The 26,427-nt window shown below is 39.3% G+C and overlaps 4 protein-coding genes across 10 annotated transcripts; 3 read left to right on the forward strand and 1 right to left on the reverse strand.

Annotated features, from left to right (window-relative positions):
• Positions 1-968: 968 nt before the first annotated feature.
• Positions 969-8,174, reverse strand: LOC141819177 (K(+) efflux antiporter 5-like). Of its 2 annotated transcripts, XM_074706527.1 has the most exons (20): positions 7,881-8,174; positions 7,287-7,330; positions 7,053-7,120; positions 6,880-6,964; positions 6,725-6,786; positions 6,539-6,614; positions 6,367-6,441; positions 5,604-5,675; positions 5,440-5,523; positions 5,206-5,274; positions 5,037-5,114; positions 4,579-4,667; positions 4,352-4,448; positions 3,227-3,280; positions 3,048-3,143; positions 2,200-2,388; positions 2,033-2,110; positions 1,837-1,881; positions 1,651-1,746; positions 969-1,319 (listed from the first exon to the last, which is right to left on the reverse strand). In XM_074706527.1, the coding sequence occupies exons 1-20, from the start codon at positions 8,113-8,115 to the stop codon at positions 1,278-1,280; spliced, it is 1,734 nt and encodes a 577-aa protein (XP_074562628.1). In that variant the 5' UTR covers positions 8,116-8,174; the 3' UTR covers positions 969-1,277. The 2 variants fall into 2 exon arrangements, with proteins under 2 accessions (XP_074562628.1, XP_074562627.1); XM_074706526.1 differs by having other exon boundaries at positions 1,651-1,881.
• A 3,339-nt stretch (positions 8,175-11,513) lies between these two features.
• Positions 11,514-13,308, forward strand: LOC141819178 (uncharacterized). Its single transcript, XM_074706528.1, has one exon. It carries the CDS (start codon positions 11,514-11,516, stop codon positions 13,164-13,166), a length of 1,653 nt encoding a protein of 550 aa, XP_074562629.1. The 3' UTR covers positions 13,167-13,308.
• A 768-nt stretch (positions 13,309-14,076) lies between these two features.
• Positions 14,077-20,662, forward strand: LOC141819176 (mediator of RNA polymerase II transcription subunit 18-like). 6 transcript variants are annotated; one of them, XM_074706523.1, is made up of 8 exons: positions 14,077-14,271; positions 17,174-17,233; positions 18,411-18,512; positions 19,037-19,106; positions 19,488-19,587; positions 19,663-19,720; positions 19,804-20,160; positions 20,244-20,662. In XM_074706523.1, exons 4-8 carry the CDS (start codon positions 19,071-19,073, stop codon positions 20,344-20,346), a joined length of 654 nt encoding a protein of 217 aa, XP_074562624.1. In that variant the 5' UTR covers positions 14,077-14,271; positions 17,174-17,233; positions 18,411-18,512; positions 19,037-19,070; the 3' UTR covers positions 20,347-20,662. The 6 variants fall into 6 exon arrangements, with proteins under 6 accessions (XP_074562624.1, XP_074562623.1, XP_074562625.1 ...); XM_074706520.1 differs by lacking the exon at positions 14,077-14,271 and adding an exon at positions 16,425-16,597; XM_074706522.1 differs by lacking the exon at positions 18,411-18,512.
• A 2,476-nt stretch (positions 20,663-23,138) lies between these two features.
• Positions 23,139-25,816, forward strand: LOC141819175 (putative methyltransferase PMT15). The gene is made up of 6 exons (XM_074706518.1): positions 23,139-23,868; positions 24,076-24,286; positions 24,365-24,662; positions 24,756-25,148; positions 25,211-25,288; positions 25,369-25,816. Exons 1-6 carry the CDS (start codon positions 23,173-23,175, stop codon positions 25,592-25,594), a joined length of 1,902 nt encoding a protein of 633 aa, XP_074562619.1. The 5' UTR covers positions 23,139-23,172; the 3' UTR covers positions 25,595-25,816.
• The last annotated feature ends 611 nt before the right edge of the window (positions 25,817-26,427 follow it).

Consider the following 26,427-nt stretch of genomic DNA (forward strand, 5'->3'; position numbering starts at 1 on the left):
AAAATTTTAAAATGAACAAATAAATTTATGTTATCAATCTCAATAGCCAACTACATAAATTTAAAATGTAAAAATTTCAAATAATCAAATAAAATTAAATTAAGAATTTGATAACATCGAAATGAATCAAGCTCAAGTCAAACTTAACTAAGCTCAAGCTTATAATAAAAAAACAAATTAAACTTCAAACTTGAACAATAATTTCAAAAACTAAATTCATTTTAAATTCGATTTGGATTAACTTTGTTACTTTATTCAATAAACTTAAATATCATACAACTTGACTCGGTTTGTGTTATTTTAGATGATTATTTAATAAACATGTATGTATGAGCATTAGAATTTTTGCCAACATTTCAATTACATATTCAACGATAAAATGTCAAAGTCTACGGGAACCGGATTGGCTTAGAATATAAGAAAAAGTAAACAAGAACCTCTCTTTTTTCATGACATGGTCTTCACTTGGAATAATAAGCATGAAAATGAAATTAGTATTTTGCATCTGCTACTAGTTAGAGTGTCTAACAAGTTCAATTTGTTTGAAAATTAACACCAAGGTTGATTCAGAAGGTTTGAATTTTTTATTTGCATCTTGGTTTGTTGTGCATAGCCACCACATCTTGAAGAAGTATGCTAGAATTACATGGTGACTTTTCTTTGTATATAAGTGCCCATTAGGGTTGCATTTAATGCTTGTGGGGTTTTTAGTAAACTTATAATCGTTTAAAAAATAAATAAATCAATCAAAACTTTTTAATCTACCACACCTTAAATTCCCACAGGAAAAATGTGATGTAGCTAAGGCATTCTTCATCGGATGGTGGGAGTTCATCCAAGTTTTATCACCTTAATTCATTGTTTCTACAGTTTTGAAATGTTGAGCACCCTTTCCATGTGGTAATATTTAGCCATCAGCTTTCTATAGAAGAATAAAAGAAGGAAATCAATAGCAACAAAAAGAACCAACACAAAAAAAAAAGATGAGATAACAATGTCACATACAGCCAATGATCATAAAGGTTGCCCCAAAATGGAAGGGAACTTTTTTTCTTCTTTTTAGCTAAATACGACCATTTCACCGGTCTGATCTTCATCATTCACTAAGATGTATATATATACACACAAGAATATGTGAAGCCTAACTCTAAGTTACAAAGTGTACCGCCCAGATTAGTTTAGGTATTCTGCTGCGCTAGTTGGCACTGCCCATTTTTCACCACTAAACCACCTGCCGTAGCTGCGCAGCTGAGAAAGGGGTTCTAAGAATTTTGATGCTACAACGACCTGTCATAAGCTTCATGTATGGTAGTTTTATCCTGTAGATAGCATCAAAAAACAAAAAGGATCAAACTTTGAGGATGAGCCAGATCAGTGACTCAAACAATTAAACTAGGAACCAGAGGCCGAATCAGTGCAGTTCTATTTAGTGAAAGGCATCCGGTTCAATCAGAAACCGGATAATTTCCAGAAGCACAGTAGAATAGAGCTCAGGTATATGTCAGGAGAGCAGAGTGTATCTTCGGGTCCAAACTATTTCGTTAAAGGAAAAAAATGAACCAATCTAAAAACCTCCAAAGGACCTAAGTTGCCGATGCCTATCAAATTGCTCATGAAGTCAGAGATAAAGAAGAGGAAAAAAAATGTTACCTCATTCTGCAGGCTAGCCTCCGATGAAAACCATCGCATGAGATTACCAAGGTGGATTATAACAGGAATTAGCTTGAACATTAGGGGAGTTGTTACCTGATCCAGGAGGAATGAGTTCAACTTTGGAACAACGAAAACAGAATAAAGAAGGTAATAGTTGAATAAACAGAAATACAAAAAACTCACCAGGCTAAGTGCTGTTGTTCCTAAAAGTAATAGGTACATTTTCCCCTGCAAAGGATGAGAACAAAATCATAATCTAATGTGTAATGTGTGTGTGTGTGTGTGTAAAACATAAAAGATGACAGATCAAAGAGGGAAAAATCTAAAATCCAATTCAACCTAATCCAAACATGAGAAGAAAAAAAATGCAAAAATTCACCTCAATTAGATGAAGATTTGAAGCTCGACTTAACAGAACAAATGCAAATTCCCCAATTTGAGCTAATGACAAACTCACCTTGGTTGCAAATAAATAGCAATATACCATTAGAACACAAAAAGCAAATAATTCTAACAAATAATGAAAATTTCAGAAATGAAACTTACAAGAAATGCTGTCCTGATGCCATATCCAAAGGCTTTCACTACAACAGTTGCCACAACTGTCTTAACTATCACAACCAGAATAACTGATGCTAACAATATATCAACATGGTGCCAGAGGAACTGAACATGTATGAGCATGCCAATGCAAGCAAGGAAAAGTGCAGCAAATAGATTCCTGATTGCTTCCACCTAAACACCCAAGAATAACAGTTAAAAAGCTAAAAGCATAAGACAATTGGGGAAAAAAGAACAATTCTGGACCTAAGCTACCAATGACCAAATTATCATCTTGTTTCATTTTTATTTATTGCTGTGCTTTATCAAATTACACAATAAATTAAAACCTAATAGTGGGTTCTAATTAAAAAATTAAATATGAGGGATTCAAAGAGAGATTGCCAAGTTTACTTGGTTATGAACCCTAATCAGCATATCAGCTTCTGTGTCATTTTGAAAGAAAATGTGCTTTCCATATATGTTAACACAATTCAGCTTTGTAGGGCAAGGCATGATATGAATCTCAGTATTTTACATTTCTATTGCTTTGCTTTAGCCGGTAGAGGTAGATCTTAAAATTTTCCAAAGTCAAGGCGCAGAGTAACTTTAATTCAGTAAGCATGGTTGGAAAAAAAAAACAAAATCATTGTGAGTCATCAAGACATATGATGGTTTACTAAAACATATAACAAATGACACGAAAGTCCATCCTGAATGTATATTCAAATGACTAAGAAACTTAAGTAATCCCTTCAAGCAAATTACATAGAGTTGAGACGAAGATGCCTTCAGCTGAATTTGAATTTTGCAACCAAAATCTTAATGAGCCAAATATAAGGAAACCAGCATACCTGTTCTAGGGTATGATGAGCATAGTCCGTCGTAGATATCATAACACCAGCAACAAATGACCCTAACTCAAGACTTAGACCTAAATAATCACTAACCTGATGAAATAACATTTATCATGAGATATAAAATGCTAGTGGAAACTTTGAGCTATATTTGAAAAAGGTCAGCATCCACTTACCCAAGCCAGCAATAAGCAGAAAGCTACAGAGGCCAACTGGTAGAGCTCATTAGTCTGCAAATATAGTAAAGATTCAGTTTTGAAGCAACAATAAAAACTCCATCAAGCAAGGAAATGGCTCTTGTTTTACAAAGGAAAACAGAATTATGTCAGTCAGCCATCTGTTATTCATATCAACATTAAATAATAATCAAATGAGATGATAATATAAGTCAGTATGCCACTACCACTCCCAGAAGGTTGTGAGGCCGCCGAACTGCTGCTAGGGTTTCTCTCTTCCGGTCTAAAGAGTTATATGAGTGATTCTTTTCAATTTATCATATAGTTGCATTTCTTAGCCACCATGTAAATAAAGGGGCTAGCGTGAAGGAGTTGCATGTTTTTCTCTGTAACTATCGTGCATGAAATGTAAGCAAATATAGAACAAAGTGGATGTAAGGAAAATTTGTGAAAATTTATTAGAGAGCAAGATGCAATGATCACACACAATGGCTGCACTAGTCCTTTGTTAATCTCAATCAAAACAGACCTCCGAATCCTCAGCTACGCAGGTCTAACATCAGTTCCTTGACTGTAATTTCCCATTGTTATGTGCCAGAGGACAAGCACATTGGCAAGGAGGGTGATATTATGAGCACTAGCATAGAAGCACAAATCCAAAGGAATTGCACAAGTTGCTGAATTTCTAAGTTATCATATACTTACGAGTGGTAGTCGTGGCCTGCTGTGTAAGGAGTTATAACCTCCTCTCTGTGACTATCTACCATGCGTGATATATAAACCTACTAGTGAAGGGTGGATGCAAGGAAAAGAAACAAGTTATAATTGAAAAGGAAACTCTCCTCCATTCTCTCAAGCAATCCTCAACCCATGGTTCCAGATTTTGGTTTATAATAAACCAAATTTTCACAGAAAAATATCTAGCAAATTCAGGCAAACAATTTCCTGTTAAACCATATCATCGTACTCAGAAACTTGCCTACTTCAAAGGGAAAAACAGTTCTTCAGCAAAAGGAAAATCCATGTTCAATTGGTAAGCCCAAAGCAACACCAAAAAAAAGGTGAATTACAAGTCATCAATGTGTAAACATTACCTACTTGTACTACATAAATATAATAACTTACTTGAGATGACAACTGAATCATAAGCTTCAGGAAGCGAGGAACAAATGACCAAGATAATAGAGAAGCAACAGTAATGAACAGTGACAATACCATTAACCTGCACACAACAATTTCTTCAAAACAATTGCAGTCGTTTGTCATCTAAAATTTCATAAAAATATGACTCATTAATGTGAAACAGAACAGAAAAGTGTTATCCAAAATAATAGCTTAATGATATAACTTACGACTTTGTCATTGACATAATTCCATGGAAAAGGCCACTATTTCCACCCAAAACAGGTAGCAGAGCAAATAAAAGGCCAACTGCACAATCCTGTAATAAAACACAGAATTTAAAGTGCGCCCTTCAAACATACATAGCAGTGGACCTATTTGGCGTGTTATTTTAATATCAGCTTAATCAATTAATAACATCCATTGTATTGGTTTCTGAGGAAACAAACTCATGCAGCTAATATGACCATATCCAGCAACCAAGTTAAGAACATAACTAATCATAGTCTTAGTCATGAATATCAATATATATCTAGGAAGCCAAGCTTTATTAGTATATTGGATGGTCAAGTAAAAATTTAGTAAATACGTAAGAAAATTGAAACTGTTACAGCATTAAATCTAGGTCAATATTGAAACAAAAACCTTCCTAGCAATTCTATAAAGAGAGGAAGTTGATGAAGCAGACCTGAAGAATAAGGGTCCCAATTGTTACTTGTCCATGAAGGGAACTTGTGATATTCTTTTCCACCAAAAACTTTGATACCTAAACAGAATGGAAAATACAGTTAGCAAGTATAAAAGAACTGTAAGAATTCAAACATTCACCATATTAAAATTAGACGAATAGAAATCACCACAGCTGTGGATGACATTGATAAGAATGAGCCAACAAATATGCCCTCGGATGATTTTCCGCCACAGAGCTGCAGAAATGAAAATCAGGATACCTTCAGAGAATTTATTGCAAAATCCCAATAAGAAGGCAAAATAATATGCTGAGAGAAAGAACAATCACAGCAACATTAGGAAGAACTCAGTGATCCCACATAGAAGAAAAGGTAACCAAATAGATGATAATGTTTGCATACCATGGCAGTTAGGCCACATAAGAACATGAAAATAATTATTTGAAGTAGACCTCCTAGAATAGCAACAGGGCCAACTGCCTTAAGCTGAAAATGATGGAATTTTTAGTACAATTATATATTAAATAAATGCATTTTCAAAAGCAATACTATGTTCAGTAATGTACCTTAGCAGAGGAAAACTCAAGACCAAGTGCAAAAAGGAGAAAGACTACGCCAAACTGAGCAAAAGTCTCAACCTGATCACAAATATCCAATTGACCATACGTTAAAAAAATGTGTCATGTTATAGAAGCAAGGTAAACAGCTTAAGAAAGTCGAACAGGTTATCATGGAGATATTCCTTGAGCCAAGGGTTGTGTAACTATTATATATGCTATTACCCATGCCAACAATCAAAAGTCTCGATCAGCTGGCTTGTGTATCTTTGACAGACAGAGACAGAAAAAAAAAAGCCAACATAGGAATCCTTATAATATATTGTTAATGTGAGTGTTCATCATCCCTAGGAGTTAAAATCACTTCATTGGATTCCTTTGTGTTAGATTACTATAAGTTGACTTGGGAAAGTTTCTCAGTACCGTCACAAAATTACCTTGTCTTTTGTGATCTCAATTGCAGAATATTTATCAATTTCATGGAAGCTGAGTTCACAACAAAGAGCAATGAGCAGCAAAGAAAATAAAAATACAAGGGATTTTTGAAATTGGTCATCTTTTCTCATAATATGTTTGTAATGCTGTCCCGATTATTGTTTGCAGAAAGTTCAAGAATACAGAGAGCAAGTTTTCTACTAGACAACCACAAATTTGCAAGTTTGAAGCTTAGTAGATGAATAACAGTGTCACGATGCATTTGATTGAATTCAGATAAAGGAACAAAGGATAATAATTATTAGAGAGGAAGCTTTTGATAGATTTATTATGTTACCTGAACAATTTCACTAATAAATCTCAGACCACCTGGCCCAATGAGAGATCCAGCAAGAAGATAGCCAACAATGACCTAAAAATGAATTCATGCCAACAAAAGGGGGGAAATCATGTCTTTCCTCAATCAAACCCATACAACATGAAAACATAACTAATATGATAGTACTCACTGGTTGTCCTAGGAAGGAAAACATAATGCCACCAATAGTGGCTGAAACTATCACAACCACCAGATCTGAAATTAATCTGTATGCAAGAACTTAGATTTAGCTATTCGATAAATGAAGTACACACAGGAGTGCACATATGCACATCCAAAAATAGGCGTGCAAGTGAATTGGCTTTAATAAATTTACCTTAAATCTACTTGAAGTACTGGATATTTTGTTTTACGATTAGACATTACAAATACATTATCCTGCAACCAAGTAATGTATCAAGTCAATAACAGCACTTTCAAATATAAGGGAGTGGGGAGATGGTAGCCTACTGATCTCTGATTTCCACAAACCTTGCTATCTATTAGGGTTGTCATGTCATCAGAACCTTCATTTTCCAGATTAAAAACATCCCCAATTTGGAATTTATTTGTTGAACTGCAAAAGCATTAAAAATACAGCCAGTAACTATCCATGCACTTATTGCTTATTTTCTGAAGATTACTGAAGTATCAATGTTTCATACTTTTGTTCATGACTATCATTCTTCTTTGACTTGTCATGAGTAATTATAGCAACAGTCTCCAAAACAGCCTGAAAAGCACAATAGTGAAAGTTCCATTAGTTGCATCAAATCTTTACACCTGAACAAATGAAACCATAAAACAATCTACATTTGAGATAAATAAAATGTCACTAACAACAACTAAAATCTTCAGCAAACAAGAAGACAAGTGAGCAAGTGGAAAGTCACACCTACTTGATGATCTGCCACAGAGTTGTTGAAGTTACTTTCATCATGACCTGACAAATATTAATCAGTTTATCAGTACCACCTAATGACACAGAACTAGACAAAAAATACATAAAGAAGCAACAGATGCTTAATTTTCAAATGAGTTGAGAAACATAGAACAAAAATTTCTCACAAATTGTAATGTCTATGATGCTTGAAACTACATGCGGCGCCATACAGAGTGGATATTTTATTCTTTGTTGTGGTTAGAGAAAGTAAGTGATTAGAAAAGAGAGAGACTTCTTCGGAAAAGTAGTTAAATTTGTGAGGAAATCAATTTTCACAATAACATGACAAACACAAGGATATTCATGCGTCGAGATGAATTTTTCTTTATTTACAACCTATTCATTTATCGTTCTTAGATTACGCAAAACTGGATGGAAAAATGAACTTTCCGGAAGAGAGAAAGAGAAATCAACTTCCTAACAGCACATGCTTTAGGAGGCATTTGTTAGGATAAATGAAATTATTCTCTATATACTTCAGTCGCCCAAATCAATAACCAAAGAGAGGAACCAAAGGGGAACGAACGAAAAGAAGAACCTAACTGCTCACCTTCCGGTGTCTCGTTTTCGGAGAACTCCTTCTCGAGGACGCGATCGAACATATCCGCGATGCTCCCATCTCCAGAGTCATTCCGTACCTGGCTCCTCACAAGGTCACCGTAGAACTTCTCCCTCGTCTCCTTGTCGGGCCTCGCCAGCGCAGGCGAGGGGGCAAGGGCGACGACAAAGAGGAGGAGCAGCAGCACCCGGAGGGCTCCTCTGGCCAAAACGGCCGAGGCGGCCATCGGATCGAGGATTTGGGCGATCGGGCGGAGGGACAAAGGATCCCTAGAGAAGCATCGGGGGACGGAGAGCGGCAAGCGAAGGGAGAGGGATCAGGTCTAGAATAAACAGCGGGCCCTCTTGTTCGTCAGTCGGTATCGGTAGGCAAACCGTTTGGATCGGAGAGGGTATGCGATGGGTCCACCGCCACGGGGGCCTGGAACGAGCGACGCAAACCGGATGGTCTCGTTAAGGGAAAATGACTCTGTGCTATGGAGAATGAATGAGATGAGCGGCTTGGATTTGACGACGAGTGACGAGGCGTGACTCGAACTCAATTTGATCGGATCCGATCTTGGATAAATTTTATTTTAATCGACCTAATATTCAATGCACATAAGTCGTGTTCATACAACAGTCAATTTGATTTAGTATAATTCAAATTTTAAATTTGTATTTCTGTGTATCCATATATATATATATATACACGAAAAGGTTATACCGCGCGTCGGCTTCATACGCGCCCGTGTGCGACAGCGGGATCACCGTCCATCACGCGTGATCGTGAAGATCAAACTATTCAAAAATGGGAATGCATAGTGCCGCGAGCGCCCGACCCGTCGCTGTTCCCGTCGCTGCCGCTTCGCCGTCCGGCCACCGTCGGTCGCCGGACCGAGCCCGGTCGACGCGTCACTCGTCAGCGCGCCGATCGGCGCCGAATTCCGGCCGGATTGTGGTCGGAATCCGATCGAATTCGGTCGAAAATTGCCGCATTCAGCAAGTGGCCACTGTGGGCCAAATCGCGGCTGAAGACCGACCGAGGAAGGATCACCGGCGGCCGACGGTCCTTCCTCGGCCGGTCTTCGACCGCGATTTGACTGGAAATCGATCGTGATTTGGCCCACAGTGGCCCGCACGCTGGTTCAGCAGTTTTCGACCGCATTCCGGCCATAATCTGATCGAAAAACCGACACCGATTGGCGCGTCAACGAGTGAGCCGTCGATCGGGCCTAGTCCGGCGGTCTCTGGTGGTCGGACGATGTGGTGATGGCGGCTAGAGTGACTGGGGGTCAGGGCTGTCGTGCACGGGTCACATAAATCCCGTCGCGCAGCATAGAAAATATGAAATTAATTAATAATATCAGCATGTGATTCAATATAAATTAATAATAAAAACTTCAAACATGAAATTAAACTCCCTTTTTATTTTATTGAATCACATGCTAACGAAAACTCAATGGGAACTAGTTAAAAGTACTGACTGACTGAAGTCGGTAAATTTAAGTGAATACAACAAAAGATGAGAAACCTTGGCAGCCTAAGAATATCAATTTCCAATATGAGTTCCCGTCAGTAAATTATCACTGGTTGAGGCATCGTTATCAGATATCAACCACTACTTTGTCGTTTTCATCCTTCTGCATGGATGCGTAATTTAGCATAAATGAACAGGAAGCAGCATCCAAAACAATAACACGTCAGAAACAAACAATTCATGGGAAACAAAAAGAACTAGCTGCATGCTGCTAGCAGCCACTAACTTACTCACTCCCTGTCAACTTCGTAGCTTCTCCTCTTCGTCCAGCTCTGCCAATTACCAAAGCCAAGTGTCTGAGATTTAGCCATTGCTGCTTCGATTCACTAGTTAGAACTAAGCAGAATATAACTATAAATTATTTACAGGTATGTTAAGTCAACTATGTTACGAATATATTTCAGCAGTTGATGCTCTTTCTTTCTTTTTGTTGTTTTTCTGAAACAAACAAAACAGATCGGAACAAGGATTTCAAAGGACATGGCATTTCCACAAGAATCAGCAAGAAGATAGGTCATCGAACTAACTCACAGCAACTCCATAGCAACTCCATCGACAACACCAACCATGGCTAGCTAGGAACGAGGGAAGGGGAAGAACACTCCAACGACAAGTTAAACGCTTGTGGCGCAAGCAAAACAAGGGGAGAAGCCTCCTTCGTCGATAAGTTAATGCCATCTCTCGTCGCTGCCCCGATCACTTTGCTGCCAAGTTTCTTCTTCTCTTTCGGTTAAGGTTGAGTCCTCTTCACTCTATTTTCAGTTTTTTTTTCTTTTCACTTTGCGTTTGCAAAGTATTGTTATTAAAAGCCGGTTTCAGTTTACTTTTGAACTCGACAAACAATCGATGGGCATAAATGTCACTAAGGATATTTTTAAAAAAAATATACAATGATCATTGTTCACTTATATTATCATAAATGAATTTAACTTAATAAATTTGATGTTTAATTTAATAAAAATTTATTTATATTCGTTGAATACTGTATCAATTAAATGAATAAATATAAATAATTCATTAAATTAAATAAATATATTTAAATTGAATAATATTAATGAATCATATTCATCAATAAAATTTTTATAGACATACTAAATAATAAGATTTTAAAATAAATAAATAAATTTATATTATCAAATTTAATAATCAATCAAATAGGTTTAAAATATAAACATTATAAGTAATTAAATAAATTTAAATTAAAAATTTAATATCATCATCTAAACGAACAAAGCTCATTAAAAAAATCAAGCCAAACTTAATATTTTAAATTTGGGAGGATCCAAGTAGGATAATTGTTTTATGTTTTTTTACTTTGTAAATCTTCCTAAAATGAAGAAAAATTAAAAAGGCGATATTTATTTTAGTTATCAAAAGAAAAGTATTTTATCTTATTTTAAAATTATTTTCATACTGTTCTTAAACTAGAATAATTTCAAGTAAGTTAAATTAATTTTGATGGTATTAAAATACTTTTAAGTGAAATTATTAAAATAATTATGGTTTAAATTATCAGAACAATATTAAATGATATTTATAGGATGAAAAATTAAATAAAAATATTTTTTCAATGCGAGGGCAATCTTTTGCACCTTTATATTTTTTTTAATTTTTAATTTTAATTTTTTGGAAATAGATGAGAGTGGTCCCGACACTGCTCTAGGCTCTAGCACGTAGGATTATAAACGGTACTTTATAAAGCAAGCCCTTGTCCTTACCAGCCTTTATTCGGGAGCAGCTCAACCCTCTTTCCCTCGTGCAGCGCGGTAGCTCGTCTTTGCATGCAAATGACGCTTCCCCTGCGTACCCTCCTCCACGTCAGATATATTTTACTTATTTATCCAATTAATTTACTTAATTAACACAATTTACTAAAATGTTTTGAATGGACGAATTAACAAACTATATTTTTTAAATAATTTAATTAAAAAGAGGTGCATTTTTACTGTCCATTTCAAAGCTATCAATACATTTATTTGGCGTCGCGTTCTTATCAGCAACCATCCTCTTGTTTTGCTCTTCCCATCCTTGCCGTCGAAGGTTTCCTCCTCGCTACTTGAAATACCATTCCGGCATTTCCACGAACACACAGCAAACACTCGATCCATGGCCGAAGAGACTGACCCCTCGCCGGAGGCCGACGACTCGGCCGCCCATCTCTTATCGCAAGCTAGAAAGCTCGTGCCCGCCGCCCTCGCCGAGGCCCGCGCCGCCGCAGGCTTCCCGGTGCGATGGAGCTCCATTGCCGACAAGATCGAGCGTGTGTGTCCCTCCCTCGATGACCTCTCCAGCCTCCCCTGCTTCTCCCGGAACGGGCTCTGCAGGGAGCTGCTCCAATCCGTGACCCGCGCCCTCTTCGCCTCCATCGACCTCGCTGGTCGCGCCTCCGCCTCCGGGAAGCTCCAGATGCAGAGCGACCTCGACGCTCTGTCCGGAGAGCTCGATCTCGTGCTCGCCGACTGCGCGTTGCTGGTGAAAACCGGTGTTCTCGAGGACTCGGCCACCGCCGCTCCTTCGCAGGTGTTGGACAAAATGCGCGAGCTGCTTGCGCGCTTGCAGATCGGGCATGCGGAAGCCAAACACCGGGCGGTGGACTCCCTCCTTGAAGCGATGAGGGAGGACGAGAGGAGCGTGCTGGCCGCGCTCGGGCGAAGCAACGTCTCCGCGCTCATACGCTTGCTTGGAGCTACCTCTGCCAAGATCAAGGAGAAGGCGGCCACAGCGATCTGCTTGCTGGCCGAGTCCGGAAGCTGCGAGAAGCTACTGGTCGCAGAAGGCGTGCTTCCTCCCATAATCAGACTATCAGAGTTCGGGAGCTTGATTTGTCGAGAGAAAGCCCTAATTTTGCTGCAGAGACTATCCATCTCCGCCGAAACCGCACGTTCCATAGTTGGCCATGGAGGTGTTCGACCTCTGGTCGAGATATGCCACTCCGGCGACTCCATTTGCCAATCGGCCGCCGCGGGCACGCTAAAGAATCTCTCCGCCGTGCCGGAGGTCCGGCAGACGCTGGTAGAAGAAGGCACCATATCTGCCATGATCGGCCTCCTCGACCGCGGAATTGTTCTCAGCTCCAGAGAGCACGCCGCAGAGTGTTTGCTGAATCTCACTACAAGCAACGATGCCTTGAGGCGGCTCGTCGTCGAGGAAGGTGGAGCTCGCAGTCTCTTAGCCTACCTGGAAGGGCCACTACCGCAGGAACCCGCCGTCGGCGCATTGCGGAATTTGATCAGCGCGGCCACCATCGACAGCCTCGTCTCCCTGGGCCTCCTCCCCCGGCTGGTTCATATCCTCAGGGACGGCTCTCTCGGCGCGCAGCAAGCGGCCGCATCCATCATTTGCAGAATTACCAATTCCAACGACACGAAGAAATCCATCGGCGAGCTCGGCTGCCTTCCTCTGCTCGTCACAATGCTCGAGTCTAAAACAAGCACGGCGAGAGAGGTCGCAGCGCAGGCCATTGCCGGACTCATTAGCCTTCCTCAGAACAAGAGGGAACTCAAGAAGGATGGCAAGACGGTGATCAACCTAGTTCGCTTGCTGGATCCTAACCCTCAGAACACAGCAAAAAAATATGCAATTGCTTCCCTTCACTCCTTGTCTTCGAGCAAGAGGTGCAAGAAGCTGATGCTCTCTTACGGTGCCGTCGGGTACCTCAAGAAGCTTGCTGAAGTAGACGACATGGCTGGTGCCAAAAAACTGCTGAAAAGATTGGAGAAGAACAAACTGAAGAACTTGTTCATCAGAAAAGCAGGATGAAATCTTCTATCTTCAGATATTTGCTTTAGAGATAGATTGTTCAGTAAACTTGTTCAGAGTTGTACTATACGCTGTCGTCGCCCTGTTCATGTTCTCCCATATCTATCTCATTCAATCGAGTTGCAGATGTCGATGCAAGAAACGATTCTTCCAAGGTGCTTTATTGAGACATTGGCAATGCCAAAGTCACGGGTGGTGAGGTGATCATACCTGTTACCTACTTTATTGATAAAACAAGATCCTGCTTTAATCTTTAGATAATAGAAGAATAATGTGGGTGGTGTTCGTCATGGAACAAGTACACTTCACCAGCTAGCAATAATGCCTTAGGCTAGGTTTTGATGCAAGATGATGAGATTATGATTTCAATCACTTGTTCAGTTATGACAGTGCAGTAGTCCTCGAGTGAATTTACCGAGTTTGGTAAGTACAATGTTAGTTTTCATTAATGATTTCTGCCTTGAGCACTCATTAGGTGCTAATAATTGTATTGCATAGAAAGTGTCGGCTGTGATTGTGATCGTCAGTTAAATCCTGGAAGGTGGTATACTTTCATAATTAAGTTTTAATATTTGAATTATAAAAAAGGGGAAAAAAGTGTCTGTCGGCTGTGATTGTGATTGATTATGAATTATAATTTATAAATTTGGACAGATGATAGATAATTAATTGCATCTTTTTTAGATGAATTATGATGTATAAATTCAGGCAAATTCAAATATATATATACCAACAAAAACACTTTATTTTTAAATTTTTTATAATGTATTTTTTGAATAAAACATGACCGGTCAAGGGCAGCGGCGACGGTTGATCAACTGTAAACGGGTAGCCCGACCCGCCAAGGGACCGGTTCGCACTATAAAATGCCACAATCGGATCAGTTCCCCTTTCGACTGAACCCTAACCCTAGTTCCTCTGCAGCTGCGCCTCTTCCATCTTGTTTTCGTCTTCCTCCTTCCCCCTGACGCACTCCCCAGGCCAAGCGGTTGGTACTCGCGCGCTTCTTCACATAGTTGGCCCCAAGATTCAAAGGTTAACTTCCTTCCGTCACCGCTGCGCGATTTTTCCGTTTAAAATTCATCAGCAGGCACTCAGAGAAAAGGTAAAACTTCGGCTTTATTTTTCCATGAAACCATCATCTTTAGTGAGTGTAGCACGGTAGAAGCATGATTTACAGATAAATTCGGCCTAAATTGGAGCTCGCTCTGCTAGAAACAGTGCTGTTAGTTCGATCAACATTTTTTTTTCTAAAATCTCACCAGGTTCCATGCTTCTGTTTTGGTTTATGGGATTATCAGTAAGCAATACATGTGGCTTTTACGCACCGCATATGCTTCTTGTTTCTTGGTTGTGTTTGGAACAATTATCATCCTTTAACGTTGTTTCCACACTGACAGACTTGTAGCATTAGCATCTTAATTCTACTTGCATCAGTAGATACTTTCCCCTTGTGTGTAGTGTGTAGCCATTCAAGATGCAAATGATAATGATTTTATAGCACTCTATGTGTTTGATAATTGATAAAGTATATAAGAATTATCATGTATAAGTATTCTTTAATAAAAAGAGGGGATCATCAGTGAAATTGTTCCAGACAAACTGAGTTTGGGCGCAATTTACCACCAAATTTAGTTGGGTTGGCAAAAAATAAAAAATATCAGCACAAACTCATTTTGGCCTGTAATTACAACCATTTGCTGGCCATTTGTGAACTTTGGATGATATTTTTAACTTTTTGATCGGTCAAATTAACTTTGATCAGTAAATTAAAATTCTAATGGCCATTACTTTATTTCCATGAAAACACGCTCGGGAGATATTTGATAAAATTATTGTCCAAAATTTTGGCCAAAAATTTAATAAATGAAAGCTAGTATTCTGCCAACATTTGACTTGTAAAATTCAAATTATACACGCCCTAAATTTTTCCTCTTTGATTCAGTCTGTAAATATGCCATGCCCTTTGATATCCTTATACTCTGTTTTGTTTGTTTCAGAAAAATAAATAAATCAACTGCTGAAATTGATTTGTAACACAGTTGGCTTAACATTCCTTTGAATAATTTATAGTTATATTCTGCTTAATCTAACTAGTGAAGTAGCAATGGCTAAATCAGATATAATATTTATGCTCACAGTATGAATTTTAATAGATGTGGACACTTGAAGCTGAAAAAAAAATCAAATGGAACCGAACGAACTGAATAGGAAATCTTAATTTTTCAACTCAAACATTCTATTAAAAGTTGATGTCAATTTGGTTTCGTTTTACTTTTGGTTTTGATTTGAACAGTTTTAGTCTGTGATTGCTGACCATCAATCTACAAAGTCAATGCTGACCTAAAGGATTGCCTCCATTATATTCTTCCTAAAGGATTGTTAAGTATCTTAAAGCCTGTTAGTAAATGCGGCTGCCAGTGCAATCACCTTGGATAGAAGCAGGTGTTCCCAGTTGCTCCTCACAATCATACAACCGTTTCCGTGCCTTCTATAATTGAGCTTCACTATGTCAAAAAGGGGAAGAGGTTCAACAAGAAGCGGAAGAACAGGCCAAACCCTGATGAAGCAGACACACCAACACCATCAAGACTAAGTTGGTGGCGATGGGAATGGGGATAAGTCTCCAAAAGACTCAAATGAGGAGCAGGGTGTTCATGTGGAGAGTGATGGTGACCGTGTAAGAGAAGATTAAGGGGACTATTTCTGCTGTTGAGAGAAATGCCCCCTCCTGAAACTGAACCCAAATGTTTTGTTTGAGCTTATTTACAAAAAAAAATCATTCAAGCTCTTACAGCGCTAATTAGGACTGAGTTTGTGCTCAGAAGTATTCAAAACTTTAGTACAATAATGAAACTTAGGTGATTTATGAGCTTATTGAGTTTCTTATAAGAATTCTTTTGTAAATAAATTTGAGTGTTAGGAGTTTGTGTTTCGGCTTATGTATGTTTTAATTAATAGCATCACATAAATAGGTTTATCTATGTTGATCATGTTAAAAATTGGTTTTTTTTATAATAAATAAATTAAAATTGGATCGGATTCGAAATAAATCCAATAGGTAGGCACGGAGATAAGGATTATATTGATTCAAATTGGAATTGATTTGGATTTGATTTGATTAAGTTATAGTCGAACTAGGGATGAGATAAAAATCGGTTTGGTCGGAACAAGGAAAAGATAAAAATCGGTTTGGGCGGTTTAGGAATTAGGGTTTTTTTTTCTCCCGTCACGCGCCGCGCCGTCTCACGCCTAGAGCCAGCGTCGCCGCCTGCCTTCTGCCTCGCGACTCTGCCTGTCGACCGCCGCGAGCCCGACGCCGCCTTCAGCCGCGACCCTCTTGATACTCTTCTCGTGCTGGTCGCCGCCGCACGGCGATCACCGATGACGAACCTCTTCAGGATCTTCACTTATTACGATTCATCTCGCTAGTAAGAATCTCATTTTGTCTCATTTCCTTGTTGCCGTATTTGGAATGTGCTGCTGTTTTTGCTCCTACGAGAGCTGCGAGTGCTGCCTCGAGTCTCTCTGTTGCTGTTGCTGCTCGTGAATTGAGCAGGGTTCGTACGTAGTTATGGATCGTTAGTTGAAATAATTGGCGTAATAAAGCAGGAAGCATCGTTGCTTCCCCTGTGTGCAATTAGTGAAATAAATCATGCATTCTGAGTTTAATTTCTCGCGTTTAATCAGTTAGTTTTGTGAGTTTTTTATAAATCTGGAATTTTATAGGTTTATGTGTGTTTTGGTTTGGAAGAAAAATCAACTTAAGTCACTTACAGAGAAAAGGCCTCCTCTTGTTCATGTTATCCTCGCTTATTATCTTGAGCCTAGCCTTCAGTGTATTTCATGAATATTTTATTATAATCAATTTTTATTTAGAATGGTTAAATAAGATTGGGATTACATAATAGTGAATGCCTCTTGTAGATAAATAAGTTACGATTCGATACGTTTCATATTATTATGTTTATCTTGAGTTTTGAGTTATTATTATATTATGTTTGTAGATACTAGTTCGAGTGGAGCACGTTGATCTACTGACACTCGAAGCTTGGCATACATAATAAGTGGGTACATTCTATCCTTGGACTCGTATATTTTCCCTATGCATAAATAAATAAAATTAAATGGATATATATTTATATATATTATAATTGTTTTCAAAAGGGGATTTAAAATGATCTTTAAATTATTGAAACAAGGTTAAAGTAATTAAATTATTAAAGGGTAAAGAATCAATTTATTTCCTGTTCATACATGGGTTCATCTGGAGAAATTAAAATGGGAAAGGGTGTTTTCAAAATTTAAATAGATATTCTGATTTATTCTGCCGTTGATATATATATTTACATTTCTTGATCTGTTATATTCCTTGCTGTTGATATTTCATCCAGTTGATACTTAGCCTTTACCAGTTGATACTTAGCCTTTACATGCAAATCTTATGGTGATACATAAATGAATGAATAAGATGTAGTCTGATTTGAGTTGGTCGTTTAGATCAAATCGGGAAGATACAAATTAAGAATGTGATGTAATAATTATGATAAATGAGAAAAGGTACAAAGTGAAATAATTGTGATACAAAAATGATAAATATTAAAAGGTGTTAACTATGAGCCTAGTTTTATACTAAAGTACTGGACCGTACACCTGAGTAGTGGTGGCGTGATGTAGCTCTCGGTCCAGAGCACTTGACCGTCCACATATTGTTGTGGTAGTACAGAGGTCGCGGTCAGTATTTATCTTGTCTTCCACCGGTGAGGGCTTTTAGCCCGTACGTTAGATAATGTATGCGACGATATATTCTAAGGAGGCTATTAGCCTATATATATGAGATATTATTATACTCTGATGATATTGACTCTCGTTGTGTACTTTTTAATGCTTATATAAATGTTGACACTAATTATAATATTTAATCATGTTGAGATTATACTAATGACGATTAGATATAGCTTGATTAAATAACCATGATTGTGAAGTTATCAAAATTGATGATAATGAATGATAATTAAATTGAGATATGAAATTCATACATAAAAATGTTACTTAATTCCAGATAATGATACATAGATATATATATTATGTATAAATGGAGAATTTTAAGAAAAATTTAAAGTGGCAATAAGAAATATGATCTACTTAAATTCCTTGGCTTCTTAAATAAGATTAAATTCATGCACATCTTTTGTGATTACCCACTTAGTCATTGGTTAATTATCTGCATTATTTGACCTCCAGTTTTGCAGGTACAGACTTGATACTACCTTGACTCAGTTTTCCTTAGAGTTGCTCAAAGACCTTGACGTGCTGCTTTTCGATTTGGTTTACTTTAGCTTGATGGTATTTTATGTCATTTTTATATGTACATGTGGTTATCCATGAGACACAATAAATGGATATATGAACTTCTTTTTGGTTACTCTGTTGGTTATTCTGTCTAATAAAATATGGATGGTTCTTTATATTATATCTCTTTTACTGTATTGATTCTTTTATTATATCGTCACCGAGTGAGGTACCTCCCGGTGTGCGGAAATGACACCTCCAGGGCGTGACAGATCATGTTGGGACAATAGGGTTTCTTCATTATAAGTTATGTGTAGTCAAATGCATCAGTAAAAAAACTCTCAAATAGCTTTATAGCTAGTAAACATATTCAGTCACCTCAAGAGGAGAAACTTTGTTTTCCTTTTATGTTCTTTATTCTGTGAGTTTGAGTTCTTTTAGATCAGGGCATAAGTTTTTTCATTTTCTGTTTTGACTAATCTAAATTGCTTCCTTTCAGTTTCTGCAGATACTTGCTATTTTGATACGGCATACAAAGTATTTGATACAATAATTCATTTTTTCTGAAATTTTTACAGATTTTCCTAGGACTTCCTTTCACCTAACAGATAAATGGAGTGTGTTGTGCAAGGAATCATTGAGACTCAGGTTTGCTTTCTATGCTTGCTGCTTCATGATTAGTTTCTGTATGAGTTGAGACAATCGGTTGCTATATTTCTTTTGTTGGGTAGAATATCAGAATTTTTTATGCTTAATCCTTTATGCATTATTAGGATAATACATATGCTTGTCTCAACAGAATAGAGGGATATACGTACGAATGAATTTATGCTTATGTGTTTTCGTCCATGGTCATGCATTCACTTGATATTTTGGATTTGTGTTATTTCTTTTTCAGTCCTTTTGCTTTCCCTAACATTTATCATTAATTCAACAACTATGCAAGAAGTTTTGTGAAAATTTAGAAATTTATATAATCAGCATCTGCTTGTTTTCATTGTGAACATCATTATGAGTTTGTTTTTGCAGCATGTCGAGGCTCTCCAGATTCTCCTCCAAGGCCTGTGTGGTGTTCCAAAGGATCGAGTCAGGGTGCATGAGTTCTGCTTGAAGAGTGGGCCGAACCTTGGTTAGTCATTCACATCACTGACTTGGGTATGGTCATTTTTAACTACTAACATGATCCTGCTTCCTTATCCCATAGGAGTTGTGCCCTCGGAGGTTCGCCTCTTGTGTGATTTAGCTCAGCCCACGCCAGCCTGGTAGGCCTTGCATTTATCTCTTAGACACTGATTTCTTCTTCAGTTTCTTATACAAGTTAATTAAGTCAGCCTAGTTAAGTTAGGACGGTTCGACATGTTGGAGGTGCCATGAGAGGTGCCGGTGCCGAACAACTCTCAGTCCTAGTCCGAAGTGTAGTGGAAAGCAAAGTAAGCAGCAACGCACTGCGCTTCTTCTATGCTGTTGGCTACAAGTTGGACCATGAGCTTCTCAAAATAGGCTTCGCCTTCCGTTTCCATAGAGTTGTGCCCATTACTGTCACTGTGACCTCTGCTAACAGAATGCCGAAACTTCATGCCGTAGACGATGCCGTGCCTCTTACTCCTGGGATTCAACTGGTTGAAATCACTGCACCAGCGGCCGGGGACAACTACAACGAAGTCACGGCCGCTGTTTCTTCATTTTGTGAATATCTGGTTCCGTAAGTAAATTCCTTTATGCATTTTGCGTACAATAAATTAAGGCTTTCCTTCTTATCTGATTCAACTTTAAATAAAACTGCAGGCTTCTGCACCTTTCTAAACCTGGTGTTTCGACTGGCATAGTTCCAACTGCTGCTGCAGCTGCATCTTCTCTTTTGTCGAATAGTGGTGGTAAGGCCATTTAGTTCAATACATTGAAGACCACATATAGTGGTGGAACAGGCACATTGGTGTAGGAGAATTAACAAACTCTATCGGCAACACATCAATGTTTGGTGGATCTTGACCAAAACTATGCAAACAGATAAATAGTTAATGGTTAAAGGCTAATAATGGAAGTATGAGAAACGTGCATCAAAAGTAAATGGACTATCAATAAATTGCTAAGCAGACAAAGGAAGAATTTTAGGATGTGGCTAAGAATTTGTGCTTGTGTATACATTTGGATATAGAATTGGTTCTTCTAAACACTTAAAAGTTACAAAATGTGTCCTATGTAGACATAATTTACATGAAAAACAGGACTAATGTTGTCTCTATTCATCCACAATTCCATCAATGTATGAATGGTATCAAAATGGGCCAATACATCAATAACTCTCCATGAGTGGAAGTGGCTATTCAACAGTAAGTGGTTTGACTAAAGAAGGGGTTCATAAGTTAGGAATTCAAGCATTTGTTGTTTGACTAAGCAAGTCAACTTGAGAGGCTCTGGTCCCATAAGGAAGACCCAAATCTAGCATCCAACTAGTAGTAGATTCGGTTGCAGAGTTCAATAGAGTTGAGGATAGGTTTTGTAGTCGCATAGTGTTTCCCTTTGTTTAAGTAAAAAAAAACCTAAATTATTAGGAATTTAAAAGAATAAAAGCTAACGAATTATATGTGAAGACAAGAGTCAATCAGGTAGTATGGCGAAAGAAGTCCTATTGTGACCTAATCAGGCCACAGAGGCACATGGGGTGCTTTTGGAGTCTGGTGCAATGCAAACGCCTCGACGAAGGGGGCGTGTACCTAATTTTCTAATTCAGATTGATTTATATATTTATTTATTTTGTCTCTTTGTTTTTGGGTGTCATATCTCTCCAAAAGAATTTCGATGTTCTATAGAGGCTCCTTGAATTTTAGCTCAAGGCAATTTAGCTCTAACACGACAAACAAAGTTTTTAAAATGTGAGAAAATTGATTGGCTAATTTTGTTTTTTTTTATAGTTGGCATCATATAGTCAATTTATGTCGATTAATTTTGAGGATGATCAATTCGATTTCATAAAAAATTTTCATTGATCATTATAGTAAATCGGAAAGTACTCACGATGATCCATCCAAAACAAAGATGGATTTATATTAGGATCTAGAGAGGCCACAACCCCTAGCCTCCAACTCAAAACGTAGCCTTAACACAAGTGAAAAGACGAGAAAGGGACTCGAGAGGAGGGACGCGAGTACAAATCTACCAGAGGAAGGGAAGAGTGAAGAGGGAGAAGTTCTCTCCCTTCTCCTCTCTTTTTTAATCGATTAAATAAATTATTTAATCTCAAAAATTAAAATTTCTTAAAAAGGATGGTTCAACAGATGGTTATCTGTATTTATGCCAAATTTTATGTTCACCCTTGAAGTTTCAGGAAATTATCTAATTTTCGTCAAAAATTACAAGCCAACAAGATCCGTTTGTCGTGTCAATCGATTTGAATCACTTCTATGTTACGGTAGATCTGAGAATTCTTTAATCTTCAGGGGTAATTCAGAAAACAACCCCATGATCAAAGGATTTATGAACATAGAGGCAATAATTCACACTCATTTTGACTATACTAATTGAGCAACAAAAACAAAGCTACACCAAACAAAGTGCACTTGGTTGTTAAGAGATCATGTCAAGATAAGTTTACTTGTCATTTTCCAATATTATCTCATAATAAAGTGTCACTCGTCGCATTCAAATCGAGGATATTATCACTATCCATGTTCATCGATATCGAAACACTTAATATTATAGGTGTCTCGTATCCATCATACATTCTATTCTAATCTATTTAGTCGATTCAAACCGTCTCTCTATTCAAATTTGATTAAATAGACAAAATGAATGACGTGCATCATACTCCACATTAATCATGCTCTTACTCCCAATTGGAAATATTATAATTTGTAGTATAACAAGCTTCCAATAAATTTATTAGTTGACATCATATATTCAATATTTTTGACTGATTAATTATGAAATGATTAATTTATTTTTATAAAAAAATTTCATATCAGAATAAATCAAAAAATACTCAGGACGACAACCCAACAGATTATCTTTTTTAGATCAACTGATCATTAAAGAAAATTCATCCGATAATTCATCCGTAATTGAGACTCGATGTTTAAATACCTAAAAGACTATAAAAGCACCGCTGCACTATAACTCCATATCTTTAGGCCCACAATATATTTAATTAGTTGGGAGTACTCCACACAAAGTTGTTAAAGTTGGTATCTTTAGCCCCAATTTTTATAACTCCTTGATGATCGTGTTGGATGATGATGCCAAATACAACCTCCAATTCTAACCCAATCCAATGAAATTCTTAAAATATTTTTAAAATCCATTTAATAAAAATTTATCTAAAATGTTTGGTCAAATTAATCTAAATATTAATTTCTTTCTTTGATGAAAAATTTTATTTAAGTCGGGAAACAATCATAATAAGTACCGTCCCGTCCCACCCTAACCCAAATAAATACTGATCTCCTATATTTAATATAATCTAAAATTGAAATACATTTGACCATATTAAAATTATGTCTTTTATATTATTTGGCCATTTTAATTGGATAAAGATTATTATTATTTTTTAAATTTCTTTCTAATTAAAAAATTATAATAAAGCTGGAATCTAACTTGCTTCCAAGACCAAGCTTCCATGTACAATCCGACTCCATAAATATTTTATGCTCCTCCTCCTCCTCCTCCCATCGCCCTCTCTTCCCCTGTTTCTAAAGGTGCCGCCTTGGAAAAGGTGACGATGGCCGGCGCCACCAGTCCTTACTCCGGCGTCTGGAAGCTCTACCATCCCTACTGGAAGCGCACCAATTTTTTCCAATTCGGCGTCGTCGCCTTCCTCTGCTCCATCTCATACTTTCTCGGCATCTGGCAGCATGGCGGCGGCTCCGCCTCCGTCACCTCCCCCGTCCTCAGCACCGTCTCCTGCCACAGGAACCCCGACGGATTATACTCTATGCACGGCTCCGGCGCCGCCACGCTCGACTTCGCCGTCCACCATGGTGCCGACCAAGCGACGGCGGAGCCGGTGTCCGTGCGGGAGATCCCGGCGTGCGACGTCAAGTACTCGGAGTACACTCCGTGCGAGGATCGGGACCGGTCGCTGCGGTTTGACCGCGACCGGCTAATCTACCGCGAGCGGCACTGCCCGGAGAAGGGCGAGCTGCTCAAGTGCCTGATCCCGGCGCCGCCGGGGTACAAGAACCCTTTCCCGTGGCCGGCGAGCAGGGATATGGCTTGGTTCGCCAACGTTCCGCACAAGGAGCTGACGGTCGAGAAGGCGGTCCAAAACTGGATCCATGTCGACGGCGACAAGTTCCGGTTCCCCGGCGGCGGCACCATGTTCCCCCACGGTGCCGACGCCTATATCGACGACATCAATCGCCTCATCCCTCTTCGCGACGGTTCGATCAGGACCGCCGTCGACACCGGTTGCGGGGTGAGTGCTTCACCTTCTCTACTCTGCTTTCCCCTGTTCTTGTTGCTTTTTGCTTCACCGGCAACAAAAAATTTCCGATTTTGATCGATAAAATAAGAAAGGGCTTTGCCCTTACAAAGATCTTCCATTTCGTTCTAGTTTCTTATAATCGATTGTTCTTACTGGAACTCAAAAAGTCAACTGCTTTTGTTCGTGGTGGAGTTGCAGGTGGCGAGTTGGGGAGCTTACCTTCTGTCCCGCAACGTTGTAACAATGTCGTTCGCGCCGCGGGACTCGCACGAGGCGCAGGTCCAATTCGCGCTGGAGCGCGGGGTTCCGGCCATCATCGGCGTTCTCGCCTCCATCCGCCTCCCCTACCCATCGAGGGCCTTCGACATGGCCCACTGCTCGCGGTGTCTCATTCCATGGCAGCTCTACGGTACTCCACTCACTCTCCCACTGCATCATCTCATCCTCTCTGCTTCATCTTCTTGACTTCGATTCCTGGATCGTAAAGACGGGCACTACTTGATGGAGATCGATCGCATTCTCCGGCCCGGCGGCTACTGGATCCTATCCGGCCCGCCAATCAACTGGAAGAAGCACTGGCGCGGCTGGAACAGGACGCAGTACGACTTGAGCTCCGAGCAATCCGCCATAGAAGCCGTCGCCACGAGCCTCTGCTGGACCAAGCTCATAGAGAAAGGCGACATCGCCATTTGGCAGAAGCCCATCAATCACCTCGCCTGCAAATCCAATCGCAAGTTCATGATCTCGCCTCAGTTCTGCCAATCCAACAATCCAGACACCGCCTGGTACTCCTCCCTTCTCCACCTCTCACCCTTTAAAATCCCATCTTTTTTTTTTGCACAATTCATTCAACTCGAGGTCGCCGTCAATTGCGAAAGGTACACCAAGATGGAAACTTGCATAACTCCTCTACCCGAGGTGGCCACCGTCGACCAGATCGCCGGCGGAGAGATCAGGAAGTGGCCGGAGAGGCTGACAACCGTGCCACCGAGAATCGCAACCGGAAGTCTTCCAGGAATCACGCCGGAAATGTTCTTGCAAGACACCGAGCTATGGAAGAAGAGGGTTGGGTACTACAAGTCAGTGGTCAGCCAGTTAGGCCAGCGGGGTCGATACCGCAATTTGCTCGACATGAATGCCTACTTGGGCGGCTTCGCCGCTGCTCTCGTCGACGATCCTCTTTGGGTTATGAACACGGTCCCAACCCTTGCCGACTCCAACACCCTCGGAGCCATCTACGAGCGCGGCCTGATCGGCACCTATCAAGATTGGTGAGTATCAGAGTTCAAAAAGCACACTACTCATTCGCGAAGTAATTGACCATTCATTCCAGGTGCCAAGCGATGTCGACGTATCCAAGAACCTACGATCTTATCCATGCCGATTCAGTGTTCAGCCTTTACAAGGAAAGGTATGGTATCATCAGATCAAGCTTAATGCTCTCTACTGTTCTCGACTGAAATTGGTGTTACTCATCCTGCTACAATCCAGATGTGAAATGGAAGACATTTTACTGGAGATGGATAGGATCTTAAGGCCTGAAGGCGCAGTGATCATGAGAGACGACGTCGACATCTTAGTGAAGGTAAAAAGTATCGCCGACGGCATGAGATGGGAGAGTCGAATCATCGATCACGAAGACGGCCCTCTCGAGAGGGAGAAGATCCTTCTGGCGGTGAAGACCTACTGGACAGCTCCGGAGCCAAACCAAGAGTAGCGTAGATCATGATCATGCATGTAACCTTAATTTGTTCTTGCATTTTTGCTGCGATTTTCATTTTTTTGAATTGAACATTATTGGATTGGAGTAGGGCAGGTACACGTACTTAGCAAGTCTGATAGAGACGACGATGGAAGATTGGATGAGGTTTACTGTGAGAATCCTAATTGTTTCATGCTACTCGTCGAGTTTACGTTGTAACTTCGTTCACTATCAAAAAATGGGACCGCAAGCAATAAAAGTTCCTTTTCTCTATCTTTTAGTAGAGTGCATGATTGGAGGGAAGGGACCATGCATGACTGGAGATAACAGAGCAGGTGAAGCACATGAGCCAGGAACAGGAACAATCCATGCATGTGATGGAGACTAATTTATAATTGATTAAACTGAGTACAAAGTTCGGAGAGATCTGAGAGTGATTAAACAAGTGATTTTAGAAAGTTGGAGGACGAAGTTTGGTGAATAGATTTGACTGACTGTTTATTGAGTCGAGATTAACTGCTGCTGCATCTGCAATAAATAGTTTGTTCACATGGTTTCTGAAAAATATATAGGATCTAAATTTCGATCACCTAACAGTTATCCAATTATTTAGAAAGTTGGTACCTTTCCCAGGCCACTAGAAGTACGAACTCTCTTCTCTTCTCCACCTATAATCATTCACCACACACATCCTCTATTCATGCTTATCAACTTTATGTAGAAGGCCTTTGTGTTACTTTTTGTTAAGACAGACCCATCTCATTCGCAACCCTTCGGAGTCTGCTTCATCCACACTCAAACTCAATCCTCTCTGCCAACCAACTAACTTTTTCAAGTTCCCTTTCTCG

The sequence above is a fragment of the Curcuma longa genome, unplaced genomic scaffold (genome assembly GCF_044706935.1).
Source record: "Curcuma longa cultivar G26 ecotype Majalengka, Jawa Barat unplaced genomic scaffold, ITB_CL_G26_1.1 contig_28144, whole genome shotgun sequence".
Classification (NCBI taxonomy): Eukaryota; Viridiplantae; Streptophyta; class Magnoliopsida; order Zingiberales; family Zingiberaceae; genus Curcuma; species Curcuma longa.

Excerpts from the sequence above, each read along its gene's own strand:
- LOC141819177 (XM_074706526.1), bottom strand. The coding sequence starts at position 8,115 with ATGGCCGCCTCGGCCGTTTTGGCCAGAGGAGCCCTCCGGGTGCTGCTG. Across the intron at positions 3,281-4,351 it reads TGATTCAGTTGTCATCTCAA|ACTAATGAGCTCTACCAGTT; the intron begins GTAAGTTATTAT and ends CTATATTTGCAG. Across the intron at positions 2,389-3,047 it reads CTCATCATACCCTAGAACAG|GTGGAAGCAATCAGGAATCT; the intron begins GTATGCTGGTTT and ends TTGGGTGTTTAG.
- LOC141819178 (XM_074706528.1), top strand. The coding sequence starts at position 11,514 with ATGGCCGAAGAGACTGACCCCTCGCCGGAGGCCGACGACTCGGCCGCC.
- LOC141819176 (XM_074706523.1), top strand. The coding sequence starts at position 19,071 with ATGGAGTGTGTTGTGCAAGGAATCATTGAGACTCAG. Across the intron at positions 19,588-19,662 it reads GAAGAGTGGGCCGAACCTTG|GAGTTGTGCCCTCGGAGGTT; the intron begins GTTAGTCATTCA and ends CTTATCCCATAG. Across the intron at positions 20,161-20,243 it reads TTTTGTGAATATCTGGTTCC|GCTTCTGCACCTTTCTAAAC; the intron begins GTAAGTAAATTC and ends ATAAAACTGCAG.
- LOC141819175 (XM_074706518.1), top strand. The coding sequence starts at position 23,173 with ATGGCCGGCGCCACCAGTCCTTACTCCGGCGTCTGGAAGCTCTACCAT. Across the intron at positions 23,869-24,075 it reads CCGTCGACACCGGTTGCGGG|GTGGCGAGTTGGGGAGCTTA; the intron begins GTGAGTGCTTCA and ends GTGGAGTTGCAG. Across the intron at positions 25,289-25,368 it reads TTCAGCCTTTACAAGGAAAG|ATGTGAAATGGAAGACATTT; the intron begins GTATGGTATCAT and ends GCTACAATCCAG.